This window comes from Neoarius graeffei, chromosome 8 (assembly GCF_027579695.1).
Source record: "Neoarius graeffei isolate fNeoGra1 chromosome 8, fNeoGra1.pri, whole genome shotgun sequence".
NCBI classification, from domain to species: domain Eukaryota; kingdom Metazoa; phylum Chordata; class Actinopteri; order Siluriformes; family Ariidae; genus Neoarius; species Neoarius graeffei.
In genome coordinates this window covers 47,362,170-47,386,963 of record NC_083576.1, presented here as the reverse complement: position 1 = coordinate 47,386,963, position 24,794 = coordinate 47,362,170, and the positions used below count along the sequence as shown (strand labels likewise).

General features: G+C 41.5%; 2 protein-coding genes across 2 annotated transcripts in view; both read right to left on the bottom strand.

Annotated features, from left to right (window-relative positions):
* The window catches only part of vimr2 (vimentin-related 2), a 43,631-nt gene extending 32,770 nt beyond the window's left edge, over positions 1-10,861 (bottom strand). Inside the window, exons 1-4 of the mRNA XM_060926917.1 lie at positions 10,732-10,861; positions 6,902-7,043; positions 6,447-6,605; positions 3,686-3,805 (exon numbers count right to left, since the gene is read on the bottom strand). Of these exons, the coding sequence (XP_060782900.1) occupies positions 3,686-3,805; positions 6,447-6,605; positions 6,902-7,043; positions 10,732-10,844 (534 nt within the window). The 5' untranslated portion in view covers positions 10,845-10,861. The remainder of the gene's footprint in view (positions 1-3,685; positions 3,806-6,446; positions 6,606-6,901; positions 7,044-10,731) is intronic.
* A 4,694-nt stretch (positions 10,862-15,555) lies between these two features.
* Positions 15,556-24,794, bottom strand: part of ocrl (OCRL inositol polyphosphate-5-phosphatase) — a 138,318-nt gene continuing 129,079 nt past the window's right edge. The window contains exons 22-23 of the mRNA XM_060927699.1: positions 18,290-18,401; positions 15,556-18,196 (exon numbers count right to left, since the gene is read on the bottom strand). Coding sequence (XP_060783682.1) covers positions 18,072-18,196; positions 18,290-18,401 — 237 coding nt within the window. The 3' untranslated portion in view covers positions 15,556-18,071. The remainder of the gene's footprint in view (positions 18,197-18,289; positions 18,402-24,794) is intronic.

Here is a 24,794-nt window from a genome sequence, read left to right as displayed (position 1 = left end):
ATGGAAAATGTTATTTTGACCGAAAGGTTGACCTTTCTGGTGACTTTAACCTTCACCCGATTACGCCCAAAATTTAACCAGGTAATCTATGGACCATTGCCCACCTAACCGGAAAATATGAAGTCAATCGGTGCAACCGTCTAGACACTAGATTGTTAACAGACAGACACACAAATGATACTTGTGAAAAATCACAAAGAAACGGAAATTATGGCTGATTAGCTGCGTTTACAATATTCGACCTCGGTGACCTTGACTCACCAAAAACTAATGATGTCTTTGTGTGACCCTAGTGAGTTGTCCTGTGCATTTTGGTGAAGATGGGTCAAGAAATGATCACACTAGAGCGCCAACCAACCCACCAACAAACAGACAGATCAACATACTTGCAAAAATCTCCAATATTCGCAAGTAACAAGGTTAAAGGTCATGGTGCCAAATCAAAGCCCATATATGACTTCCTATATGTTGATAATGATAAACATCTCTCACCGTTTGAGTTATAATGGAAAATATGTAAATTTTATCAATGAACTTGACACCCCCCCGGGACATTTGACCCCCAACTGCTAAGAAAGCTATGAGAGATACCCCATCATGTAGCATATCAGTGGAAGCAGAATTGAAAGATGAACATTTTGGAATTGGTTTGAAGTAAATATGATGAATATGAAGGAAGCTATCGCGGAAAAAAAAAAAGATTTTGAACTTTTTTGGTGACCTTGACCGGATGACCCTCAAAATGTTGGAGGTTCTATTTGAGACCAGTGCCTATCTATCCTGAAAGTTTCATGAAGATTGGTCCTGCTGTTTTCCTGTAATGTTGCTAACTAAAGAAACAAACAAACCCCACCAAAAACAATACGTCATGGGCTCAGTAATAATGGCTCAGCCTCAGTCTACCCATTGTAGCATACTATTTTAACTAATTATTTACACTGACGATGCTAATACCACATAGTGAGAAGTGTCGGTGTAGCTTCAATAGACGGTAAATTATGTGGAAATACTATTTAGTGTGGTAGCATGTGGTTTCAGCGTACTATTTGGGGCATTAGTTGTGAAACTCGAGTGGATTTACTGCTTCTCCAGCTATTTGAATGGCAGAAGCGGTACTGCGAAACAGTGCCATTTCACTTAGCTCATCCGGGCTTCTCAGGGTGCCTGATTAATTGGTGAAGAATTCAATTACTCTGAATGAGTGAATTTACATATGAATGTGCCAGAGTGGCGACGGACCACAGGAAGCTTGGACTCTGATGGCAGAGCACACACTTTTCCTCCAGCTCTAAGCTGTCTGAGGCTAAACTCCATATGATACCCTGCCTGTCTCTTCTGTGGCCATATTTCAACTGCCTTTCAGCTAAATGCTGGCACCAAATAGGAGAGAGTCACATAAAACCGGCACGATTATTAAAAAAATAAATAAACTGAAAAACAATGTCTGTTCCGGGCAGCACGGTGGTGTAGTGGTTAGTGCTATCACCTCACAGCAAGAAGGTCCGGGTTCGAGCCCCGTGGCCGGCGAGGGCCTTTCTGTGTGGAGTTTGCATGTTCTCCCCGTGTCCGCGTGGGTTTCCTCCGGGTGCTCCGGTTTCCCCCACAGTCCAAAGACATGCAGGTTAGGTTAACTGGTGACTCTAAATTGACCGTAGGTGTGAATGTGAGTGTGAGTGGTTGTCTGTGTCTATGTGTCAGCCCTGTGATGACCTGGCGACTTGTCCAGGGTGTACCCCGCCTTTCGCCCGTAGTCAGCTGGGATAGGCTCCAGCTTGCCTGCGACCCTGTAGAACAGGATAAAGCGGCTAGAGATAATGAGATGAGAACAATGTTCCATAGACAGCCTTGGACTTGTAGTTTAACTGTCATGAAAAGATTCATTTTAAAAAGGATATATTGTGCTTCTTGGGTTTGGAGGCTATATGCGAGCACTCACACAGTGATTTAACTATTTTCACACACAAAAAAAACCTGCCATCTCAGTTTTTGACCCATTTCCTTTTGAGCCCACCATGTCTCTCACGCTCTATTTCTATGTTTTATAGCAGCTTCCCGCCCCCCCAGCCATTCTCCATTCAGATTTCAGTCCAGCCAAGCACACCGTATAGCATCTGGCAGTGAGAGATGAGAGCCTGTATGAATGAATTATAAAGCATTGTAGCAGCTTTCCCACATCTGTTCTTTTATTGGAAGAGACATGTGTGGAGTGATGAGATGTTCGATGAACACAGTGGCTCATGTTTCAACATGGCTGCTAGCCCAGAGCCAGCATGGGACTGCTAATCAACGCTCTCTAGAACAGATTTTGTGCCGGTTTGGCTCTCTCTCTCTCACACACACACTAATTTTCTTCTCAGAGGCAGGGCGATGTCATTCCACACTGATCTGGATGTAGAGGCTGCCATCTACTGGAAAATATAATAAAGCACCACAGAAGGCTTGTTTGGCACGGTGGTGTAGTGGTTAGCGCTGTCGCCTCACAGCAAAAAGGTCCGGGTTCGAGCCCCATGGCCGGCGAGGGCCCTTCTGTGTGGAGTTTGCATGTTCTCCCCGTGTCCGCGTGGGTTTCCTCCGGGTGCTCCGGTTTCCCCCACAGTCCAAAGACATGCAGGTTAGGTTAACTGGTGACTCTAAATTGAGCGTAGGTGTGAATGTGAGTGTGAATGGTTGTCTGTGTCTATGTGTCAGCCCTGTGATGACCTGGCGACTTGTCCAGGGTGTACCCTGCCTTTCGCCCGTAGTCGGCTGGGATAGGCTCCAGCTTGCCTGCGACCCTGTAGAACAGGATAAAGCGGCTAGAGATAATGAAATGAGAAGGCTTGTTTAAACTGTTCTCACAAACCGGACTGACGTCCACTAACTGACGCCTCCAGACATTTTAGACCTTTTGTTTATCTCATCTCATCTCATTATCTCTAGCCGCTTTATCCTTCTACAGGGTCGCAGGCAAGCTGGAGCCTATCCCAGCTGACTACGGGCGAAAGGCGGGGTACACCCTGGACAAGTCGCCAGGTCATCACAGGGCTGACACATAGACACAGACAACCATTCACACTCACATTCACACCTACGCTCAATTTAGAGTCACCAGTTAACCTAACCTGCATGTCTTTGGACTGTGGGGGAAACCGGAGCACCCGGAGGAAACCCACGCGGACACGGGGAGAACATGCAAACTCCACACAGAAGGGCCCTCGCCGGCCCCGGGGCTCGAACCCAGGACCTTCTTGCTGTGAGGCGACAGCGCTAACCACTACACCACCGTGCCGCCCACCTTTTGTTTATATTTTTACTTATTATATTCTGATATACATTTTGCTGGTCTGGACTGTAGACTTTGTTTATAGTTACAATAAATGCACAATAAATCAGTGACAGTTCTGGAAGAGACAAATCATGACAATATAACAATTGACTTAATTAAAAAAAAAAACAGGAGAAGTGGTAGAAAAGTGTGGAAATACACAAAATATGTAAATACTGAACTATTTGTGATGGGTTAATTTAATGGTTCATGCTGCATTTTCCTCATTTCTGCTGTAGTGTGTGTGTGTGTGTGTGTGTGTTGTGCCTATGTCACAGGGGTGCTTGCTGTTGTAGTGACAATTTTGTTGAACAGGAGAAGAAATGAAAAAAGGATAACAGTCAGGACACTGTTCAGCTCCATAGACCTTTATGGCATTACCATGGCAACATGCTCGCGTTCCAGTTGGAAGTGAGTCCGTTGCTTCACGACCTCATCATACTTTATTTTTATATCGTGCAGGTCTTTCGTCAGCGCTTCTCTGCGACACAGAATCTCATCCTGAGGAAAACAGATAGAGAAGAACGGACCATATAAGACCTAGCTTTGAACTGAATTAGCTCAACAGGTTTATTTAAATGAGGTTTCCTGCCTGACTGCACGGATTACATTCGTGTGGGGCAAATATACATCCTCCAGTTCCATTACTATGTGAACACTTCCCAATCTGGTGCATAGGTAGTGACAAAAATTTTTATCGTTTATAAAAGCTATAAAGCAGCGTTGACAATTAACAACAGTCCATAATTATCAACGCCTTTTCAGATTTACCAATAAAGCTGAGTTTCAGTTACAACAGTTATCATTGGTTAATTAATCAACCGGAAGACCCGCCTCGCCCTTTGACCTTGTCGTCTGATGACACAGCTCGCTACCTGAGATGGAATTTTTTTCAGCACGATCAGCAATTTGAGGAAAACCCGGACGTTATGATCGCAGGTAAGCGTGGTGGAAAGATCATGGACATGTTTTTACTTCTCAAATTCACCGTATTTCATGATCTCCTCGTCGAAACCTACTTTGTTTCTGACTCTTTCATTTGACAGTCGGCGTTTTGTATCTAAACGCGCGTTTGAGAATCACGTGACGTGTCGATAATAGTGATCACTTTCACCGGTGTCCACCATTATCGACACCCTGTGGAATTAAGGCCCACTTTACACGGGGACGGTATAAAACAAAAACGCAAAAGTCCGTTTTCGTTCTCACTTTTTTCCGCGTCTACACGACCGTTTTCAAGGAGGAAATCTGCGTCTATACGGTGACGCATAAATGTCTCCGCTATGTCTGCACGCATGCGCAACGTCTTCTGTCTTGTCTGATCTGCACATCTGCACCGCTGTTCTGTCAAGTTATCCTACCAAGCCTACTACGCATGCGCGAAATCCAGGAGGGTAGGAAAATTCAACAGTAGTTTTGTCCCACCGATCAGCTGGGCTGATAGAAAATCGGTGAGAATTTCACACATTTGACGATTTTTATGTTTTGTGCGTATTGGTCGAGTCTTTGGCCGAGTCAAATAATTTGTAATGACTTGTTTTGAATAATAAAACGGTCTGTATGCGAACTTGCTAGGATAACTTTACAGAACACCGGTCCGGCTGAGGTACTGTAGCGCTCGAGGGAGGAGCAGGAGCAAACCGAAACTCTTTTAATCTGCCTTTATTAAGTAACACTCACTCTTGTTTCGGTGAAGAAGAGAAAAGGCAGTGTCCATCTCAGCAAAATAAACCCGTTCGGCTGCTAGTTTTGTTTTCAGTCTCAGGTTTATGGTTTCACGAGCGGCTTGAATAGGCGGCGCGCGTGCGTGTGTGGGTAACTTGGCGACACCAAACTGAGGAGCTCCAGCCGGGCGGGTGAGCAGGAAAACACATCTACTGCATTAAAACACAGAGCAGCTTGAAGGTCCGTTGGATCGATGTAATCAGACATGCTCTTACTTTTTTACTTACTTTCTTACTTCCCGGGCTGGCATGTGCAGTATATGACATATGTATGACGTAAACGCGTACCCGACGTGAGCAGATCCGAGCAGAGTTTCACGTATTGGGTAGTTTAGACGGATATGCAACGGGGGCCGTTTTTAACTTATCCACTCTGGAAGGCGTTTTCAATTTTTTCCGTTTTTCAGCCTCGGAAACGCCGTCCTCATGTAAACAAAAGGCACTTCTGATAAAATATTTAGTCGTTTTTACCCGACAGCGTCCTCGTGTAAACGGGCCCTAAGTGACGTTTACAACTGTTATGGATCGATCTTTGGGTAACACTGTTGAAGTAGATGAAGTACTTTAAAAAAATAAAATAAAAGTGCTGTGATTTATAATCATTTTTTTCTGATTCATAACAGAATGGAATGTTTATAGAGTATTTGGAATCCTATTGCAATAAATAGAATTAGAGCAGAATTAAATTCCGAGCATATAACAAATTGCATGCTTGAAATATTCACATTTTTCTGTTCCATTCAGATTTTTTTTTTCTTTGCAGTTTGTTGTAAATATCTACCACGGATTACAATATCAGTAGACGTTTTATATTTTGGTTCGAGGAATGACATGCGACCTTTGACCTGGATTTTCATGTGGTTACAATATCAATCGCCTGTTGACATTTATCGGTAAACTACAAAACTAGACATTAATACAAACAACGAATGATTAACAAAATGTGATCCAGGAAAATACTTCGAAAGTGGAACAAAAAGATTTTCTGACGCAGGTTCAACATTATCAGTTCGTCTGTTTACAAACATTAGAATTACTTCCTCATTTACGTAAACACCGACATCGATATAGTTATATAAAAGATATTTTGGATTAAATATAAGACTATGTAAAACAAATTTTAAATAAAAACTATGTTTTGTTAACTTAATACCATATACTGATTTTTTTTTTTTTTTAATAAATAATCATCTGGGTGCCGATAATTGTGGAACGGTGTCGATAACTGTGGACAAAGGTGTCGATAATTGTGGAACGGTGTCACGTGATCTGATACGCTAAGTAATCAGGAATCGGCTCCTTTTTAGTATGCGTGTTGTATTACTGACCCATGCTTTATGAACATAGACTATGAAAGTCCACAGATCTGATGTGTCACTGATATATTTGGTACGTCTAGTGCTGGGATATTTAAACACCTTCTCCGTGCGCAGTCTCTCAATCGTGGCCTCCAGGCTGGAGTCTGAGCGACAGTTGAGACTGATAGAGCTGGAGGGGGTTGGCTTGGCTGCCGATCTCTCTTCCATCTCAATAACCTGAGCCTCCAAAGACTCATTCTCTTCTTCCAGACATCGTACCTGACACAGACATAAAATATAAAGCGACAAGTACTGCGGAGTCTTCGAACACTAAACTCATTAACAATCTGTCATGGGGATATGAAAAATATGGACTCAGTAATCAGTAGGATCAGAGTAATGGTATGGAATTAAGTCAGTTGGGTCGACCAGAAAGCAGCTACTAGTTTCATAAATGCGTAATAAGCTTTTTGTGCTAAATAGAAGAGTAATGAGGTCATGTTATGTGTAAAGCATTTAACACGTGCCCGGGTATTCTGTGCCCGTTTGCAAAGTGCCACCTCTCCCAGTCTCACCATGTCGATAAGAACCGCCAGACGATCGTTCAGGGCGGCGATTATGGAGCGCTCCTGGGAGAAACGCATCAGACCCTCTCTGTTTAAAGCTCGAGCTGCAGAGAAGTCTGGTTCAGGCCAGTCGATCGTGGAAAATCCACCCCTACCAAACAGATTTTCATCTTTCTCATGATGTTTGACTTGAAACCACAGGCAAACAAAAACAGCATAAAAGGAAATGCTACGAGGTGAAGGGATATTCCAGCAATCATGTCATCTGGCATGACTAATGTGTCGGATGCTTACCAGTGAAATAGATGAGGTCATAATTTCGTGACTCTGCACTAAACATTCGTCTCGGTTCCGCTGATCGGACAGAATGAAACTGGATTGCTAAAAACCACTGAAGTTTCACTATTCTTAGCACAGGACTAAATAATGGAGATTAAATAGACTAGGAGAACTTCGCTGATTCTTCACATCCAGCAAATACCATTTTCCAAAGATGCTTACAGACTGTTGTGGGTTTTTTCCCCCTCTAATGATGTTCTAAAACATGCAATTCTGACATCTTATATTCTTCTCAAACTTCTTGTGTCCCGGGACCACTTCTGTAGAGACTTATTTCATGAATAGACCAGCGCCTACATTTATCGACAGTCCATAATTAATTATCGACACCTTTTCAGATTTACCAATAAAGCTGAGTTTCAGTTACAACAGTTATCATTGGTTAATTAATCAAACCGGAAGACCCGCCTCGTCCTTTGATCTTGTCGTCTGATGATACAGCTCGCTACCTGAGATGGAATTTTTTTCACACGATCAGTAATTTGAGGAAAACCCAGACGTTATGATCGCAGGTAAGCATGGTGGAAAGATCATGGACATGTTTTTACTTCTCAAATTCACCGTATTTCATGATCTCCTTGTCGAAACCTACTTTGTTTCTTACGCTTTCATTTGACAGTCGGCATTTTGTATCTAAACGCACGTTTGAGAATCACGTGACGTGTCGATAATAGTGATCATTTTCACCGGTGTCCACCATTATCGACACCCTGTGGAATTAAGTGACATTTACAACCATTATGGATCGATCTTTGTATAACATTGTTGAAGTAGATGAAGTACTTTAAAAAAAAAAAAGAAGAAAAAGAAAAGTGCTGTGATTTATAATCATTTTTTTCTGATTCATAACAGGATGGAATGTTTATAGAGTATTTGGAATCCTATTGCAATAAATAGAATTAGACCAGAATTAAATTCCGAGCATATAAAAAATTACATGCTTGAAATATTCACATTTTTATATTCCATTCAGATTTTTATTTTTAGGTTCAAGGAATGACGTGACCTTTGACCTGGATTTTCATGTGGTTACAACGTCAATGGCCTGTTGATATTTATCGGTAAACTACAAAACTAGAAATTAATACAAACAACAGCGAATGATTAACAAAATGTGATCTACGAAAATACTTCGAAAGTGGAACAAAAAGATTTTCTGACACAGGTTCAACATTATCAGTTCATTTGTTGACAAACATTAGAATTACTTCCTCATTTACGTAAACACCGACATCGATATATTTATTTAAAAGATATTTTGGACTAAATACAAGTTTATGTAAAACACATTTGAAATAAAAACCGTTTTGTTAACTTAATACCACATACCGATTATTATTATTTTATAAATAATCTGGATGTTAATAATTGTGTCACGTGATCTGATACACCAAGTAATCAGGAATCAACTCATTTTTTTTCCCAGTGCGAGTTTGAGTAAATTATTCATGCACAACTTGTGTATTGAAAGTCGTTTCTACTTTTGCAACGGACAAAAGCTCGTTAAGGTGTCGATAATTGTAGCCACCGCTCTACTACTTAAATACATATAATAATATTTTCTCTTTTTATTAGAGCCTTATAGGCTCGGATTAAACCCTTTCAATTCAAATGACCAGGAAATACAGTGGTGCTTGAAAGTTTGTGAACCCTTTAGAATTTTCTATATTCCTGCATAAATATGACCTAAAACATCATCAGATTTTCACACAAGTCCTAAAAGTAGATAAAGAGAACCCAGTTAAACAAATGAGACAAAAATATTATACTTGGTCATTTATTTATTGAAGAAAATGATCCGATATTACATATCTGTGAGTGGCAAAAGTATGTGAACCTCTAGGATTAGCAGTTAATTTGAAGGTGAAATTAGAGTCAGGTGTTTTCAATCAATGGGATGACAATCAGGTGTGAGTGGGCACCCTGTTTTATTTAAAGAACAGGGATCTATCAAAGTCTGATCTTCACAACACGTTTGTGGAAGTGTATCATGGCACGAACAAAGGAGATTTCTGAGGACCTCAGAAAAAGCCTTGTTGATGCTCATCAGGCTGGAAAAGGTTACAAAACCATCTCTAAAGAGTTTGGACTCCACCAATCCACAGTCAGACAGATTGTGTACAAATGGAGGAAATTCAAGACCATTGTTACCCTCCCCAGGAGTGGTCGACCAACAAAGATCACTCCAAGAGCAAGGCGTGTAATAGTCGGCGAGGTCACAGAGGACCCCAGGGTAACGTCTAAGCAACTGAAGGCCTCTCTCACATTGGCTAATGTTAATGTTCATGAGTCCACCATCAGGAGAACACTGAACAACAATGGTGTGCATGGCAGGGTTGCAAGGAGAAAGCCACTGTTGTCCAAAAAGAACATTGCTGCTCGTCTGCAGTTTGCTAAAGATCATGTGGACAAGCCAGAAGGCTATTGGAAAAATGTTTTGTGGATGGATGAGACCAAAATAGAACTTTTTGGTTTAAATGAGAAGCGTTATGTTTGAGGAAAGGAAAACACTGCATTCCAGCTTAAGAACCTTATCCCATCTGTGAAACATGGTGGTGGTAGTATCATGGTTTGGGCCTGTTTTGCTGCATTTGGGCCAGGACGGCTTGCCATCATCGATGGAACAATGAATTCTGAATTATACCAGCGAATTGTAAAGGAAAATGTCAGGACATCTGTCCATGAACTGAATCTCAAGAGAAGGTGGGTCATGCAGCAAGACAACGACCCTAAGCACACAAGTCATTCGTCCAAAGAATGGTTAAAGAAGAATAAAGTTAATGTTCTGGAATGGCCAAGTCAAAGTCCTGACCTTAATCCAATCTAAATGTTGTGGAAGGACCTGAAGCGAGTAGTTCATGTGAGGAAACCCACCAACATCCCAGAGTTGAAGCTGTTCTGTAGGGAGGAATGGGCTAAAATTGCTCCAAGCCGGTGTGCAGGACTGATCAACAGTTACCAGAAACTTTTAGTTGCAGTTATTGCTGCACAAGGGGGTCACACCAGATACTGAAAGCAAAGGTTCATATACTTTTGCCACTCACAGATATGTAATATTGGATCATTTTCCTCAATAAATAAATTATCAAGTATAATATTTTTGTCTCATTTGTTTAACTGGGTTCTCTTTATCTACTTTTAGGACTTGTGTGAAAATCTGATATTGTTTTAGGTTATATTTATGCAGGAATATAGAAAATTCTAAAGGGTTCACAAACTTTCAAGCACCACTGTAACTTCAAGAATTCAACAGTAACAATTTTAGTAATGGTGGGTTGTGATTCCCATCACTGTTTAAATAAATAAATAAATAGTTCTCCTTGGCATCCCTGAACTCCACTTTGAGACCCCTGCCTTATATAATATTAAGAACACATGCACACATCCTTAAAAATCACTGAAGCCACCTTTCTATTCATCTTGAACGTAAATGCTACAATATGAAATCCATATCTTCAGTATATCGGAGGATCTGCGAAGTATTGGTATGTCAGTCTGACCTGGCAGAAGAGGGGAGGATCTGGGTTCCACAGCGCTGACTGAGCCATGAAGCTGGTCTCTGATGCTCCGCCTCAAACAGTTTGCGATATGAGGACACTCTCAGCATGGCCATGGCTGCTCCAAAGCTACACAACAGCTGGACAAAGTGGTGGCCACTGCATCATCCTGGAGACTTTATACACTTCTGGGTTAAGAATGTCACACGCACGTGAGGGATCTCACACAGAGCGCAGAGCAGGCTAAGTATAGGAATGGTATCAGAAGCTAAACGTTTTACACAGGAGAAACAAGCCTGCCATGGCAACAATGTTCAAACCCATTACCATCTCTAATAGAGAAGAGAGAACCATATAAGGTCTAGTTTCGAACTGAATCAGCTCAACTTTTTTTTTTAATGACATTGCCTGACTGCATTTACTAAATCACAGGTCATGCACAGGTAGTGACAATATTTTAATTGTCTATAAAGCAATATTATGCTTTACATTACTGGCCCATGTCCATAAACTGTGAAGGTCCACCGATTTAATGTGTAAATGACAAATATTTGGTATGTCTAGTGCAGTGGCAGCTGGTAGTCTTTCAAACAGGGGAGGCTGGTCGGTTACGATATTTCCAGATTTTAAAAGAAAAAACACATCAATTTTGCCCATACTCTTGCCTCTGATCTGGCTGATTGTTGGCAGGGTCACAAACTGTGAAATAACAGGTTCTTTTGGTCCATTAGCCTACTGTCCAATATACATGATGGTGGTGTTGGGGGGGTATATTTTAACATTTTATATTTTAAAATTGTGGCATGTTGTTTAAAAATTGATCATTATTGAAAGCAGCTCTTTGTCAGGAACCTCAGCAGTAACAGCAGAGTGTTCTGGAATAGGCACAAGCACTGACCTTGGGGAGCCAAACATAGAGCTGGGTGCCACACATTTCATTCAATGACACTTTCCCTATATTTTACTTATTTTGACTGAGAAATGTTTTATTGACAATTTAGATAACCCTTCACTTTTAATCCAGGTCTGTAGTGTGAAATGTTCTCGGCTGTGTTTTTGTTTAAGAATGTTTTCCAAATTGTAGCGGTGTTTAATTCATATCCAGAGAAATATATATTCCAATATAATATACTCAGCATAAACATTTTAAATAGATTCTATATTTTTGGTCCATCCATGACATATTACTAAAGTAGCCTATTTACTGTTGTTGATGTGGGTCACTTGCTGTTAGCCAATTCACTTTCTCGTACCAGGAGAGCTGAAAGGAACGAGTATTATTCCCTACCTTTTTCACCAAGTCAGTTTGAGGTGTTGGTCTACCCTGCTCTTTAATTTAAATTTTTTCCTCGAAAGGAAGACTGGCAAATGGCTTCGCCAAAATTAAATCAGCAATGCTTGGCATCCGTGCGCAGCTTTCTTGCTAGCTGACTAGCCCCCTCAAGTTCAGTCACTCAAATAAACAAAATTTCTGGAACTAAGATAGCAAACTTGACAACACTATTTACAATGAAAATATATACAAACTAAAAAAGCTGGTAGAAACCGTGTGTAATGAATGAAATCGAAATGTAAGCTGATCTCTTACAATACACCACAGCACTTGCGAATCCGCATGGGACTGAACTGAGATTCACCGCTGCCTGTCTATAGTTGAAACAAGCTGTCAATCAAAGAAAATATCCGGCCGCTTTCACCAATCACCAGTCTCCTCGCGGAAAGCTTTGCCATGTCCCTCCCACTGTGAGGCTCGGAGTCCGGTGGGCGGGCATTTTCGCAGTATTTGTCCAATAACCGTCTTGCATTTTGAGATTGAAAAGCGCAGAGCTCCAAAATGTCACTGAAGTGCACTGAGGCTGGGCTGCATCGCGCTGTCACGAGGGGGAAAAACTCACGCACACATTAGGTGAACTGGGGAAAGTTATAACGGAATGATTTCGCACTGTAGTTGGGTTGAGCACATATATTTCTATGATTCTGGATCTGAAATAGCAATGTTATAAGGTCGGCTATAACATAAGCCTAGCGCAATTCATCCTACACGATGTTCGTCATTTTTAGAGGAGGCTGAGCCTCCCTCGTTGTCTTAGAGCAATCGCCCGTGGTCTAGTGCTAGTATCTTGAAACCCCTTTTCTCTGCACAGCCTTTTAAATCACAGCCTCCAGGCTGAAGTCTGACGGATAGTTGAGACTGTTAGAGCTGGAGCGGATTGGTTTGGCTACTGACGTCTCTTCTAGCTCAATAATTTGAGCCTCCAAAGAAAAGACTCAGTCTCTTCTTACGGACACATACAGTATGAAGCTACACATATGATGGCAACACTGCTGAAATCCACTGCTAGCTGTAACACAACGTATGCTGATATACGTTAATGATAAAACAAAACAAGCTTGCTCTGAGAGCACAATATCCCCCGCTGGTAACTCGGCCATAACTCTAGTAAAACGCGACCGAATTGAACGAAATTGCAATATGCATATTACCGACACATACAGGGGTCGAAATTAACTTTTGAATGTACTTGCCCTCAGGGCAACCAACCCCAAAAATTTACTTGCCCGCATGCATGTATCAGTTGCCCTACTTTTTTGCAGGTTGATTGGGTAAGTAATTTGCATAAAAAGCAATCTGGATGTATATTATAGAGTATGCAATAAAATATTTCAACTTGTTTTGCCATTGTTTGATTACTGATTGATAGAAATAAAGTTATAACACTCATATGTGTTTGGTGTTTATTTCATCATGATGAACAGTAAAACAACTAGGTATAACTACTAGTATCTTCTATTAAATATGTTAAACAGTCAGAAAACATCATGTCATCATGGTCAAGTGTAACTGATCAAGTCAGAATGAAAAATCAGTCAAAAAAGACGCTTCGTTCGTTCTAGCCTACGTGACAGTGGCGCCTCGTGTGAATAATCATGATATCATGTAGCGCCATCTCGCGAATGGAAGCGTCAACTACCGCAACGAACCAAAGTCAAGGACGAACGAAAGAGAAGACGGGAAAAATAAAGTTTTCGTTCTGTTTCTGTTAGGAATCACAACAACTTAATTTTTCTTGGTAAAATAGACAAACACAGTTGTTAGACGGACGACTAGTGATAATTTTATTGTTGCCCGAGTATGAGAATGACTTGCCCATGTCCGTCGGTACATGCTTAATTTTGACCCCTGATATAACAAAGAATCCTGCCAAGTTTTGTGAAATTCCTCCAAAAATTGTGAGAGGAGTTGATGTCAAAAGGTGAGTACCCTTTCTGGGATGGACGAACATCGCCACGACATAATCCCCCTTCGGGCCTTTCAGCCAGCGGGGGATAAAAATTGTGAGGGAAGTTGATTTCAGAAAGCAAGCACACTTTGATGAAATTGCCAAAGTACAAGTTTGTTCATAATCAAGGGCATAACTCTGGTAAAATTTGACCAAATCAAACCAAATTTCAATCTGCGTATAACTGTCATATAACAAAGCCTTTTGCCAAGTTTGGTGAAATTCCTCCAAAAATTGCAAGAAGAGTTGATTTCAGAAGAACGTACACCCTCATGAAATTGTCAAAGTAGAAGTTATTTAATCAAGGGTCAAAACTCTGGGAAAATTTTCACAAACAGAATTAAATCGCAATCTGCGTATTACCGTCATATACGTCAAGCCTCGAGAAATTCATCCAAAAATTGTGAGAGGAGTTGATGTCAGAAGGAAAACACACCTTCATGAAATTGTCAAAGTATAAATTTGTTAATCAAGGGCTGTAACTCTGGTAAAATGCGACCCAATTTAACAAAGTTACAATATGTGTATTACCGGCATATAACAAAGAATCCTGCCAAGTTTGGTGAAATTCCTCCAAAAACTCTAAGAGGAGTTGATTTCAGAAGGTGAGCACCCTTCCCGGGACGGACAGACGTCGCCACGACATAATCCCCCTTCGGGCCTTTCGGCCAGTGGGGGATAAAAAGCATAGGAGATCATCAGCTAAAAGCATAAAATTCATAACCTAATGCAGGGCTTTTCAAGTGTGGGGTGCGCCTCCCCTAGGGGGCGCCAGAGTTCTTCAGGGGGAGCGCAACGTGAGGAAAAATAAACCAGAATAAGTTACTATTGCAGACATTTAGCAAACTTCAGCTAGCCTTTGCCAGAGACAAAATGGATCGATTTTTAGTACCTAAAGCTACAGTGAGTGAGGAGACAGAGTCTGGGCCAAGCAAAAAAAAAAAAAAAAGAAGGAAGTATGACCACGATTATTTAAAGTTTGGATTTTCATGGACTGGATCTGAAGATGCTCCACTGCCGCAGTGTGTTGTCTGCCAAGAGGTGCTAGCTAACGATGCTATGAGATGTTTTAAAAAAGCACAGATGTTTAAAAAAAAGATGTTTTAAAAAAGCACAGATGTTTAAAATGTGTAAAAAAAAGAGGTTTTAAAAAAGCACAGATGTTTAAAATTGTAAAAAAAAAAAAAAGGGGTTTTAAAAAAGCACAGATGTTTAAAATTGTAAAAAAAGAGGTTTTAAAAATGTGCAAAAAAAAGAGGTTTTAAAAAAGCTCATATGTTTAAAATAAAAAAAATTAAAATGTGTACAACCATTTTTTAAAATACGAATGGAACATTAAGTATAGCAACAATAAAAATTGTAAGGGGGGGTGCTGCTGTTTATTTGCTCTCTTGGGGGGGGGGGGGGGGGCTGACTCTCCCACACTTTGAAAACCCCTGACCTAATGCAATATTGTGCTAGCAACTTTAAATGATAACTCCCAGTGTGTCAGCAAACAGATACCAATCGATATGCATGAACTCAAATGACTTCAACCACCATAATGTCAGGTTTCAATATTTTATTAACATTAAATAAGTTAAAAGTACCAAAAAAGAGAAAAAATGAGGGATGTGCAAGTGTTCTGTTGTAATATATATATAATTATCAGACAAACCAGTGCAGAACCCATCACATGAAAACAGAAATGGAACACAAGACAGTAAACGTCCGATTACATTTTCCCAGGGAGTTTGCTTGAGGAAGAGGACGAGGAATGGAACCATCGTAAAAGTAAGTAGCCTTCCATTGAATTAACAGTTCATCAGGAATCTCGGATCACTGAGCACTAGAGCGTCTCCTATCCAGAGACGTCATGCGCTGGCAAATCTGACCAAGTGCTCTGTGAGGAAAGCAGAAGTTGACTCCTGGGCCATTTTCAGGAATCTACTTATAAGCTCTGTTTTAGAGGAAGTTAAAAAATAAGAGGCCTTAGTGTTGTGGGTGACTAAATCTTTCCACAGACACAGATTAATAAAAACGCCAGACATGAATCATTGGTCAGACAGCAGAGAGATCGGCACGTCTGTGTCTGAGGCAGTCTGAAGTAGGCGCGTTAAGTCCGTGGTCATTTTTATAGTGTCATGATGAATGAATTGAAAACATAAGCATCTTTTAAGACTTTCGATTTGAGCTGTGGACACGAGGAAGGTGAAAAGAGAGCGAGTTTCACCTCGAATACATCCTTTGATAAAATCAGTGACTCATTTTGAGTAGTCGGTTTCCTGTTCGAACATAGCAGGCATACCGTAAGCGTCTTGCATGGTTAACTTCAGGAACAACAGGTCGAACTGTTCGAGCTGGTTTTTGACTGATGTGACGTAGCAGAATACTTTGCCATGTTACGGAAACCCTGACCTGTAACCCGTAAATATCACAGCACGGGACAAACCCAGTGATGAGTCAAACTACACCGAGTGTGTATACAAATCAAGTCAAATGGATCTCCTCACTTCCTCTTCATCTTAGGCACTGATTCAGTAAACCTCTGGTTAGGTCATTAACAGTATTCATCTACATTTGCAAGTTCTTTATACATTTTACATATTTGGATTTGTAGAGGATCTATACTTGTAAGTAATATTTCATGACGAAGCTAAACGCAGGTTTTAGGTATGGACTGGAATACAGAAAAAGGCCTTGATGAAAGATAGCTTATATAGATTAGTGAACTATTTACAGTATGTGTAAATGGTTCAAGCGATACCTCTCGAAGCTATTAGGGTGTCGACATTTCTAGTAAGGGTACAAAAGAAACTTCCCATGATGCTTATCGTACTGTATGCGGTTTGCATGGTTTAGGTTCCTGTACAGACGTGATCGACAGAAGAAAAGAGGAGACGTTTTTGCACCAATGTTGAAAGTTAAGACAACACAAAGAGAAAAAAAAACAACAACAACAACAACACAGCATGTAAAAAGGCTACACACTTGCATCAGGTAAGACATCAACTAGACATGACTTTGAAAACCATGAAAGCTGGATTTCACATGAACCTTCAGAAACATGCTGAAAGTTAGTCAAATAAAACCGGCATACACCACAGCACTCGGGAGTGTAGTGTTCTGCTGAAGCACAGCGTGAAGATCCAGGCTCGCTGTCACGATGTTTAGCAGCACTGAGTTCAGCGAAGGAGGAGGAGATACGGTATTAAAGCGGCACTGACAGTGAAACATGATCGACTAGGACAGATGGGTCTAAAACTAAAATTCCAATGACTGAGGAGGGAATTTTACTGAGCGCTGAAAAACTCCCAGTATCATCTGGTGGTGAAAATATATATATATATAATGTTTACTCTACAACGGATAAACACCACGGTGACTCAGGTTCACTGCCACAGAAAGACTTCCTTCAAAAGGCAAACGATTGTCAGAGTCACCTTTCGGGAGGGACAGTCTCTCACTGGTTACATGGGGTCAACTCACACGGTCCACTGATAGCTGGATTGGAGCAAAAATGAAAAGGTGCCTCAACACTGTTGCAGCAGTCAAAAGTTTCCTTACTGGATGTATTTAGTGTACAAGTTAATTCATAAGTCATTGGCTCTCTTCTGATGCATGTAACACACACACACACACACAAACACAACAGTTTTTTGGTTTTGGCATTAAATTATACGAAAAGCAAAACATCTGGAAGGGGGGGGGACGGGGTTCGGACATAAATCCTCATAAGGGCCTCAAGGCCAAATAATACGGAGCCGTAACTCTCAGAGCGACACCAGTTCGACCTGAAACTGCTTCGTTTAAGTAATAGAGAAGGCTCTAATTTAAAAAATAAAAAATTAGACCCAATCGCAGCATTTGTACAAAAAAGATGCTGCCGTTTTCCCCCCAAATAAGTATGATAGTGCAGGTGGGGCTGTCTAATAACACTTTCACACATCTGTGCGCATATAGAAGCACACACTTCGGAGTATGTGCATGCACACACACACACGCATACAATCTCTCTGCCATCACCAGGGCGCCGCGTGCACCTGGACGAAAGGTTATGACCCGTGATGTCTCAGAAGCTCTTTAGTCCTCATCAGTGCCCATCAGGAAGCCCAAGATGAAATCGTTGGCCCTCTGCCGATCGTTTGAGGTCTGCCTGCTCGAGAGGTTCGGCGGAGGCCTGATGAGAAGGCTTGCAAAGAGGGTAGCTGGAAGAAGGAAACAGAAATAACAGAAATGAAAGTGAAAAACTTTGCTGAAGAGTTAGTGTGCGCACGCACAAGGGTGAATTGCTGACTGACCGATGAGGTTGGCAGTGAGGTTGTTGTCGATTGCATGCTTCAGCAGCTCCCTCAGGAAGGCCATTAGGTAGCGGAACACGTTGCGGTGTGCTCTGGGGAGCTGCGATATTAACTGTAAAATAAAAAAAATTAAAAAACAGATAAGCCAGTTAGTTTTAATTGTATTCTATTTACTTTTTAAATGCTTCAGTGAAATCAAATGAATGCATATTACACTTCATATATAGTCCATTTTCCAACACTATGACAGTGTGGGAAATGAGACTGGACCGGCGGACATTTACCGGTCATTTTCGCATTCGTTTGTCTGTATTTCAAAAGCATCAAACCGGATGGCCCATGAAAAATTGTAAAGATATGGGTCTAATCTAGTCTGGCTAACGCGACTTCAAAGCTCTGCGAGCATTTGGTCTGGCAAAGATATTAAGCCCAACCGTTTCCCAAAGTGTGTGGTTGACCCGCCTCCCTGAAATGCCTGTTTGCTACTGGTCGAAGCCAGAAAAGGCTGTGACGAAGCTTAAACCAATCACATCACTCTTTCCTCTGACGTATGTGACGCAACGGGGCTAACTGGTAGATTAAACTCTTACCGAAGCCGGTCGGGAGCAAGGCGAAAACGGCCTTCCTTTCAATAAATACCTCCAGGGCTGCTCTTTGCTCCGTTTTCAATGAGAACTTCCCGTTGAATGCTTTCAATACAGCATCTACCGCTGTGTCGAAGGCTTGCCGCTGCTCCATGTTCGTAATGTTTCTAGTGAATGAAGCGCTTCCGGCATAGATTCTGTAAACAATCTATGGCTTCCGGTCGCAGTTCTACTACGTCACTGCCTTGAACACGCCTCTACCCAGGGCCACTGGAGATGCTCAAAGTTGCCCGATTTTTCACGAGCTTGGAAGAGCTGTAGATAGCTTGCCTGGCCAGACTAAGCTCACAACAGGCCCTCGAGTTGCATCACACTTAGGATGGGCGGGCCCAGGCTAGGTCTAATCTACTTCTAATATTCTTCCAAATGTTACACTGGGCGAATACATTATGTCGTAACATGGCCTGTGAAACAGGGGCCCGACTTTAAAAATTCATAACTCGGCCACCCAAAGTCCCAGCCACATCAAAATGTACAAGCACCCCTTTCTTGGGCGGCATGGTGTTGTAGTGGTTAGCACTGTTGCCTCACAGCAAGAAGATTGTGGGTTCGAACCCAGCGGCCGGCGAGGGCCTTTCTGTATGGAGTTTGCATGTTCTCCCCGTGTCCGCGTGGGTTTCCTCCGGGTGCTCTGGTTTCCCCACAGTCCAAAGACATGCAGGTTAGGTTAATATGGGACGGCCTTGGGCTGAGGTGCCCTTGAGCGAGGCCCCTAACTCCCAACTGCTCCCCGGGCGCTGTTAGCATGGCTGCCCACTGCTCTGGGTATGTGTGTGTGCTCATTGCGCACGTGTGTGTTCACTGCTTCAGATGGGTTAAATGCAGAGAGGAAATTTCACAAATGTGTGATGAATAAAGTTGTGCTTTCTTTTTCTCTCTCACTAAGCCCTTTTGAACCAGCCCAGGTATGGCCCAGTATGGCCCTGCCTCAGCCCGTTATTCACTTCCGAAACCCTCGCAGGAGCGTTGCTCACTGAAAACTTTAATATGAGCCATGGCTCGAGCCAGCCTTTAAAGTGAATGTAATGTCCCTAAACCCCACTTTTTAACTTGTACAAAAGTAATCATTATGTTGATTGACCATGCGTTTTCAAACCATAGCTGATCCAAAAGGCCATAAATTGATGGAAAATCAATAAGATCAGCTGATTTTCACGGAATCTGCCGAGACTGAACCGGAAGATCCCGAAGGGGTGTGTGACGTCACGTGTAACCATCCAGATATCAATTTTGTTCCTGCGTGCAGCAGTGGTTAGACCAGTCTAGATATGAAACCACGCATTGGAGAGAATTCTGATAGTGACTGGGATTCTTATATGTCGGATGAAGGGGCAGATTATTATCAAAGATATTCTAAATGGTTCTGTTCGAGCACCAAAAATGAGAAACAGATGCCAGTTCACTCAGCGCCGATAGCGCACCACCAGCTAGAGAGAATTGGAAATACAGACTGGTTTGTGGATTTTTATTCGAAGCTGGTCGCTGCAAAATACAGGGAAAATATTTACATGTACCTCAAGAAATGCAGAAATCCAATCTTTAAAACGTATCGAAAGAAAATATGAAGTGGGCAATAACAGGGGAATCGACAAACTGTCTAAATGTCAGATCAAACGTCATTTATTAAAATCAATGGGCTTCGTTTTTGCTCCAATAATTCCCATGTGCTCGTTCTGGTGGTGATGAACACTTGATGAACTGATGAATAGATTAAGGTCATTTCTCGGAAATGCACTACCATTCAAAAGTTTGGGGTCACCCAGACAATTTTGTGTTTTCCATGAAAAGTCACACTTTTATTTACCACCATAAGTTGTAAAATGAATAGAAAATATAGTCGAGACATTTTTCTGGCCATTTTGAGCATTTAATCGACCCCACAAATGTGATGCTCCAGAAACTCAATCTGCTCAAAGGAAGGTCAGTTTTATAGCTTCTCTAAAGAGCTCAACTGTTTTCAGCTGTGCTAACATGATTGTACAAGGGTTTTCTAATCATCCATTAGCCTTCTGAGGCAATGAGCAAACACATTGTACCATTAGAACACTGGAGTGAGAGTTGCTGGAAATGGGCCTCTATACACCTATGGAGATATTGCACCAAAAACCAGACATTTGCAGCTAGAATAGTCATTTACCACATTAGCAATGGATAGAGTGGATTTCTGATTAGTTTAAAGTGATCTTCATTGAAAAGAACAGTGCTTTTCTTTCAAAAATAAGGACATTTCAAAGTGACCCCAAACTTTGAACGGTAGTGTACGTGAACTGAAATGTCCTGTTGTATATGGATTTGAGCATCCAAACACAGCGCAGCGCTTTCACATCGTTATTTTTTGTAAGATTCCAACAACAATATCCAGTTTCAGTCAGTCAACAAGCACGGAGTCAGCTGAACCGAAATGATCGAGAAAACCAGGGTTCCACACATGACGTCATGCGAGATTAGACCTGAGGCAAGGCTGCTTTTTTCCGGGATCCGGAATCCGCGATTTATTCATAGTTTTGCGCTCGATTATAAAATAACAAATATTATTTCTTTATTAATTCATTTTGGTCGTTACTAATGATATATATTCATTTTAAAGCATTACATTCACTTTAAAAACTCATAACTCAGCCACCCAAAGTCCCAGCCCCATCAAATTTCACCAGCACCTCCGTCTCCCCGAGTGGCACACTAACTAAGACAATAATAATACACTCAGTATTCACTCTTGTTTTTATTGCATGATGCAGTTGAACTCATGTTTCAGGGTTGACAGTATCTGATTGATCCAGTCAGGTGATTAAGAGTTCAGTTTACATGAAACTCTGCAGTACAGTATTATGTTAAGTGCCAAACTGCCAATCAGCGGTTATGTTGTTATGTGTGTTTTTTCAATTTATAATAAGAACCACAGTCACAGTCCTATGCTTTAAAGGATGTAGATTTATATTTTAATAATTTTTAGTTTCTTCTATTTTGTAAGTTCTAGTCCAGCAGATTTTAGTCTGAATGTCAAATGATATGACCATGTCTAGTTTTGAGTCATTTTAAAAGTCATTTAGTTACAAAGTCACGTGGAGTCCTGGACTCAAAATTTTAACTCCATTATGTAAGAATAGTCGTATTGTTAATTACTAAATTTCTTATACACTTATTATAAACACAATCATTGACATAATGTTTCATGAGTGTTATTAGAGTAGCTGTATATGAGAACCAGTAAGTTGTAACCAACTGGAACATCCTTGCCCCACATACTTTTTTTTCTAGACATGAAACTGACCGGGCGGCACGGTGGTGTAGTGGTTAGCGCTGTCGCCTCACAGCAAGAAGGTCCGGGTTCGAGCCCCGGGGCCGGCGAGGGCCTTTCTGTGCGGAGTTTGCATGTTCTCCCCGTGTCCGCGTGGGTTTCCTCCGGGTGCTCCGGTTTCCCCCACAGTCCAAAGACATGCAGGTTAGGTTAACTGGTGACTCTAAATTGACCGTAGGTGTGAATGTGAGTGTGAATGGTTGTCTGTGTCTATGTGTCAGCCCTGTGATGGCCTGGCGACTTGTCCAGGGTGTACCCCGCCTTTCGCCCGTAGTCAGCTGGGATAGGCTCCAGCTTGCCTGCGACCCTGTAGAACAGGATAAAGCGGCTACAGATAATGAGATGAGATGTGGTGCAATTAGCAACTAATGTCTAATGTAATTTGGCCTTTGAAGATCACAAAATAGCTGAGAAGCCATCTAAAGCCCTTCAGCTTGCAGACAGGCTGAAATGTTGTCTGTCCGTCCAAATTTCAGACATGTCTGTCCTGTGACAGTCTGCTTAAAGTGTATATCACGGGTAAATTCAGGAGCGAGATCAATGTAATTCTCCGATTTTATATTAAACTTTGGTCAAATATCTGTAACATTCTGCATTCTCTGCAATTTTTTTTTACCTTGCGCAATACCAGAAAAACTCAGTTGAAATCAAGCCGTTTGAGGCGAATTGGTCCGCCTCTGAAAAAACTTGGCATTTGGATTTCCCGACAAACATTGATTTTCGTGACATCGCGTGCGGGACGCCTCCCTCTGAATCCTACATCAGCGCTGGTTTGTTTATGAGAAAATGACCTGGTGGTTTTCTGCAAATTTCTTCAACGTGATCGCGTAATTATTAAAATGGTTAACGGATGTATCGTAGGAGGGTGTAGCAACACCAATCTTGATGGGATTAGTACTCATCGTTTTCCAAAAGACCGGACAATGAGAGAGAAATGGGAGCGCTTGGTCTACACAGGCTGTGCACTGAAACCGTGCAAAGCTCGCGCAGCCTGCTGGCGCTTCCGCAGGTAACGTCACGAATCTGGCTCCAGACTCGCTTGGGATTTTTCCAGACGCGTTTTGTTATTTTATTTTTTTCTGCTGTAGACAGATGGCCTTGTGCAAAATTACCCTTCTGGATGAGTGTGTAAAGGGACATACTTTCATATTAAAAAAAAAACTGGTCCAGAATATGCACTTTAAAACCCCTTATTTCCCACACTACTTAGCGTACCTAACCTGAGGTCACAGCTATACAGTCAACAGTAAGCTGAAAGTGGGTGCGGAGCGATTGTAAGCATGCACATATATGCGGTCAATTATTTATTTACCTTGTATATTCACTCATTTTTAAGCTGCCACCCCATTTATCATCTTAACAGGAGCTTTGAGCATACACTTAATTCTGTATACAAGATCTAAGACTCCTTCGCTTAGAGAGCACAGAGGAGGAGAGAAACGAAACCACTCTATTCACTCGGGCCAGCTGTGCCGTGACATCACTGAGAATCACGAGCAATGGGCCAAGCGTTTCAACAATAACAGAGCGTTTATATACTCGTATTAAGGAATCACAAGAAAATGATCAAAAGGTAGCACACACAAATGAAAAACCTTGCCTTTGCTTTTTTCTGTAACAAATGCAGCTGCAAAACTTTCAGGCTGCCTGAAGGCTAAGTGTGCTTTTCTCAAACAGTGAACGTCATGTTTTAATCGAGTTGCTGTTTACATGCTGCAGTGAAATGAACATAAGCTGAACAGAGTCAGTTGTCTAGCGAGCACAGCTAACTTCGCTTAACTGAATATCATCTGTCAAATTCTTTATGAACACAGTCAGCCAGTTAGGCTGTAGAAATGGCAAATGGCAAAGGGCGAATAAAATAAATAGGAAAGAAATGGGAATAGTCAGTCAAATGTTGGCTTATGATCCGAGGATTCCAAATATAGTTGAACAAGAAGACAGGAGTCGTCTATATCCCGTGCCCTGTATACCAACTATATACCAAGTTTCAAGATATTATTTGTCACATTTTTCAAGTTCTGCTGCAGGAAACCAACCTTACCTCTTTACACTGACCTCAGCAGCCCATGGCATAAAACCAGCGGACCTTTAGTCCAGGTGAGCTAGAAATTTAAATTCCTCACGTTTCTTAGTATCAAAATGCACATACACTACCGTTCAAAAGTTTGGGGTCACCCAGACAATTTTGTGTTTTCCATGAAAAGTCACACTTTTATTTACCACCATAAGTTGTAAAATGAATAGAAAATATAGTCGAGACATTTTTCTGGCCATTTTGAGCATTTAATCGACCCCACAAATGTGATGCTCCAGAAACTCAATCTGCTCAAAGGAAGGTCAGTTTTATAGCTTCTCTAAAGAGCTCAACTGTTTTCAGCTGTGCTAACATGATTGTACAAGGGTTTTCTAATCATCCATTAGCCTTCTGAGGCAATGAGCAAACACATTGTACCATTAGAACACTGGAGTGAGAGTTGCTGGAAATGGGCCTCTATACACCTATGGAGATATTGCACCAAAAACCACACATTTGCAGCTAGAATAGTCATTTACCACATTA